General features: G+C 42.4%; 1 protein-coding gene across 1 annotated transcript; it reads right to left on the bottom strand.

Moving 5' to 3' along the window:
- Window positions 1-2,690: 2,690 nt before the first annotated feature.
- On the bottom strand, window positions 2,691-3,862 carry LOC143926829 (olfactory receptor 2A12-like). The gene has a single exon (XM_077450868.1). It carries the CDS (start codon window positions 3,851-3,853, stop codon window positions 2,897-2,899), a length of 957 nt encoding a protein of 318 aa, XP_077306994.1. The 5' UTR covers window positions 3,854-3,862; the 3' UTR covers window positions 2,691-2,896.
- Between the last annotated feature and the right edge of the window lie 612 nt (window positions 3,863-4,474).

The following is a 4,474-nucleotide window of genomic DNA, read 5'->3' as shown; positions in this document are numbered from 1 at the left end:
GGTCAATGACACCATTGAGGGATCCCCACCTCTTTGTTTATTTTAACAGTGGGGACCCAAAGATGTCACTCGATGATTCTAAACAGACATAGCTCTTAGCTCTTAGCCCTTGTACACACGATCGGAGATTCCGACAACCAAATCCATCGGATTATTCCGACGGATTAATTCCGGAAGAGGTCCGGAAGTGATGTTGCATACACACGGTCGGACAAAGTTGTCGGAAAATCTGATTGTACAGAACGTGATGACGTTATTTCATTACGACGGGACTACGTTCAGGCTAGTAGCCAATAGCTTTGGTCTAGGAATTTGATCTGAGCATGCGTGGCACTTTGTCCGTCGGAGAAGGCTACACATGATCGGAGTATGTCCGATCGGAGCATTTTGTCGGAAAATTTTACCGGCAAGTTGGAAAAGTTGGTCCGACCGTGTGTACAAGGGCTTACCCCTTACTCCCATTGAAGCAGCCAAGGAAAGGCCCCTGTCCTCTTTAACAAATGGACAAGGTGCTTTGCTAAGGGGTCTCTCCTGGCAAGATCCCCCTCATGTTGAGGGCATGTTGCTTGGTATCATGCCCCCCCCCCCTCTTTGCTGGCCACCCATGTTGCATGAGGCTCCTCCTTAAATTCAATATCAGACTCAAGGGATCTGGTTTTTATTTTTTTTATTTTTTTTTTACACAATGCCCATTGTATATTTACATTCACTTCAAGGATATCGTTTAAATATACTGTATATTATACAAATATTTTATACAAATTTTAAACCTGGGGAACCGCCTACTTTTTGAAAAGTAATACCATAGCTTTGTTTTTGTTTTTTTCTAAAATAACAAACATGTCATACTTACCTGCTCTGTTCAGTGGTCTTGCACACAGTAACCCCGGCCCTCTTCTTTTCGGATCCCACGCCGGTGCTCCTGGCTCCTCCCCCTCGAGCAGTGCCCCCAGAGAAAGCTGCTTGCCCTGGGGGCACCACTGCGTGCTCGCTCCTAAATCCCTGCTCTATGCATCCATAAGACACATAGAGCTGTGGCTGGGCCCCGTCCTCTCTCTCTCCTCATTGGCTTACTTGCCATGATTGACAGTAGTGGGAGCCAATGGGCTCCCGCTGCTGTCTCAGGCAATAAGGAGGGAGAGTCCCCATCCAGCCAAGGCTATCATGAACATTGTTGGATCGGAGGGAGCTCAGGTAAGGATTAAGGGTGGGGTCAGGGGAGGATAGAATGCATGAAGGTAAAAAACCTTCAGCCTTTAGAACCACTTTAAATAAAGTTGGGAAAAGTAGGAAAACTGGAAAAAGCAAATGAAGCTAAAAATGTTTATTTTGTAAATAGTCTCCTTTAAGTCAATATTATACATTTTGACAAATTGTCTATTTAGGTGGCCTTGGTATATATATCTTTCTTATATAACAGAATGTTCTGAAACTGGAGAAAACAAAAAAGAAAAAGGAACTTCTACCAGATGGTTGTGGAAATAAAGTCATCTGGAGGACTTTTACTTCTGGTTCACTTTCAGGTTTCCCGTCCATTACATCATCATCCTTCCAATATGAACCCCCAGTCTTAAAATATGGCGTTGTTGACAGTTGACAGTCTCAAAACAGCCTTCTCACGTTGAATTTTCTTCAGTGAAGAACGTGTCTCAAGAAAACCAAAAAGAAAAGGAACTTCTACCAGATGGTAGTGGAAATAAAGTCATCTGGAGGACCTTTACTTCTGGTTCACTTTCAGGTTTCCCGTCCATTACATCATCATCCTTCCAATATGAACTCCCAGTCTTAAAGTATGGCGTTGTTGACAGTTGACAGTCTCAAAACAGCCTACTCACGTTGAATTTTCTTCAGTGAAGAACGTGTCTCAAGAAAACCAAAAAGAAAAGGAACTTCTACCAGATGGTTGTGGAAATAAAGTCATCTGGAGGACCTTTACTTCTGGTTCACTTTCAGGTTTCCTGTCCATTACATCATCATCCTTCCAATATGAACCCCCAGTCTTAAAATATGGTGTTGTTGACAGTTGACAGTCTCAAAACAGCCTTCTCACGTTGAATTTGCTTCAGTGAAGAACGTGTCTTAAGAAAACCAAAAAGAAAAAGGAACTTCTACCAGATGGTTGTGGAAATAAAGTCATCTGGAGGACTTTTACTTCTGGTTCACTTTCAGGTTTCCTGTCCATTACATCATCATCCTTTCAATATGAACCCCCAGTCTTAAAATATGGCGTTGTTGACAGTTGACAGTCTCAAAACAGCCTTCTCATGTTGAATTTCCTTCAGTGAAGAACGTGTCTCAAGAAAACCAAAAAGAAAAAGGAACTTCTACCAGATGGCTGTGGAAACAAAGTAATCTGGAGGACCTTTACTTCTGGTTCACTTTCAGGTTTCCCATCCATTACATCATCATCCTTCCAATATGAACCCCCAGTCTTAAAATATGGTGTTGTTGACAGTTGACAGTCTCAAAACAGCCTTCTCACGTTGAATTTGCTTCAGTGAAGAATGTGTCTTAAGAAAACCAAAAAGAAAAAGGAACTTCTACCAGATGGTTGTGGAAATAAAGTCATCTGGAGGACTTTTACTTCTGGTTCACTTTCAGGTTTCCTGTCCATTACATCATCATCCTTTCAATATGAACCCCCAGTGTTAAAATATGGCGTTGTTGACAGTTGACAGTCTCAAAACAACCTTCTCATGTTGAATTTCCTTCAGTGAAGAACGTGTCTCAAGAAAACCAAAAATAAAAAGGAACTTCTACCAGATGGCTGTGGAAACAAAGTAATCTGGAGGACTTTTACTTCTGGTTCACTTTCAGGTTTCCCGTCCAATACATTATCATCCTTCCAACATGAACCCCCGGTCATAAAATATGGTGTTGTTGACAGTTGACGGTCTCAAAACAGCCTTCTCACGTTGAATTTGCTTCGGTGAAGAACACGTCTCAAGGTCTGTTTGATTTCTTTGGTTCGGAGGAAATATATGATCGGGTTGGCCATGTGCGGTACAAACGAGTACAGGAAAAGGAGAACAGTGTTCACATCGGATCTCATTGCGACAAAGGGGAGAACGCTTAGAATGTAGACAAAAAGTCGAGGGGTGTAATACAAAGCGATGACCAGCAAATGGGTCATACAGGTGTAAAACGCTTTCTGGAGGTTCTCAGTGCATGTTATTGAGATTACCGCTATAATTTTGATGTATGACACCAATATCAGCCCAAGCGGTAATAAGAGAACAATCATAGAGTTGACAAAAGACACATTTCTTGAGCTGGATACATCCATACACGCTGCAGCCGCATAGGCCGTGTGGCCACAGAACAAACTATTTACCCTGTAGGCACCACACAGGGTGACTTGTGAGGCCACAATGGTAGCAGCTGTGTTTATAGAGGAGGACAAGATGATCCAGCAGAAGCCACAGGAAATGGTGATCATTTTATTGGTGATAATGGAGGTGTATCGCAGTGGATGGCAGATGGCCACATACCGGTCTATGGCCATCAGCATCAACAGGAATGAATCCAGACTTCCGAAATAATGAACCAAAAATATCTGGAATAGGCACATTTTAACGGGAATGGTGGAAGCTCCAAACCAATATATGGCAATAGCTTTTGGTAAAGTCACGGTGTCAAAGAGCAGGTCGGAGACGGCAAGGTTGGCTATGATCAGGTACATGGGCTGACGTAAGCGTTCATTAAAAATGACCAAACCTATGACGGTGCCATTGGCAGTCAGGGATATGATATAGGCAAAAAACATCATGGTAGATACCAAGCCATGAAATGCCTCAGCCAGACCTGGAAATCCAACTAATGTAATATCCAAAACTGCAGTTTGATTAGACATTGAAAGGTCCTCCAACTAAAAGGGAAATAACCCAACATGAAATATACATTAAAAGCTAAAATATAAAGAAACAGGTCGTAGTGATTGCCCAAGCAGAATAATATATTTTCATGATGTTATTTTTGTGCTAAAACAAAAGAAAAGACCTTCTTCCATTTTTTGGAATCAAACCAAATTCAAGATATCCATCAAATGGCAAAAAGAACATCTCTAAACCTTTAGTAAATCTTGTTCGTTTTTGTTGTATGTCATACAATTCAAGTCGTAACCTCATAACCCTTTTAGGGTGGCACAGTGGCGTAGTGGTTAGCACTCTCACCTAGCAGTAAAAAGGGTCACTGGTTTGAATCCCAACCACAACACTACCTGCCTGGAGTTTGCATGCTCTCCCTGTGCCCATGTGGGTTTCCTCCAGGTACTCCAGTTTCCTCCCACACTCCAAAGACATGCAGGTAGGCCAATTGGCCTCTGTCCCAAATTGGCCCTAGTATATGAATGAGGACCTTGGAGTGTGGGCTCCTTGAGGGTAGGGACCAATGTCAGTGTGCAATGTACAGGGATAGGGACAATTGTAGACACTCACTCAGGATGGACTGGTGTCTTTATTCAACCTTACTAACT

Source organism: Lithobates pipiens, unplaced genomic scaffold, assembly GCF_037356315.1.
Source record: "Lithobates pipiens isolate NorthernLeopardFrog02 unplaced genomic scaffold, aLitPip1_a1.2 Scaffold_23, whole genome shotgun sequence".
Lineage (NCBI taxonomy): Eukaryota > Metazoa > Chordata > Amphibia > Anura > Ranidae > Lithobates > Lithobates pipiens.
Note: the sequence above shows the minus strand (reverse complement) of the source record. Positions and strands in the feature narration are given on the sequence as shown.

Bases quoted from the DNA above. Each gene is read 5' to 3' on its own strand.
- LOC143926829 (XM_077450868.1), bottom strand. From the start codon at position 3,853: ATGTCTAATCAAACTGCAGTTTTGGATATTACATTAGTTGGATTTCCA.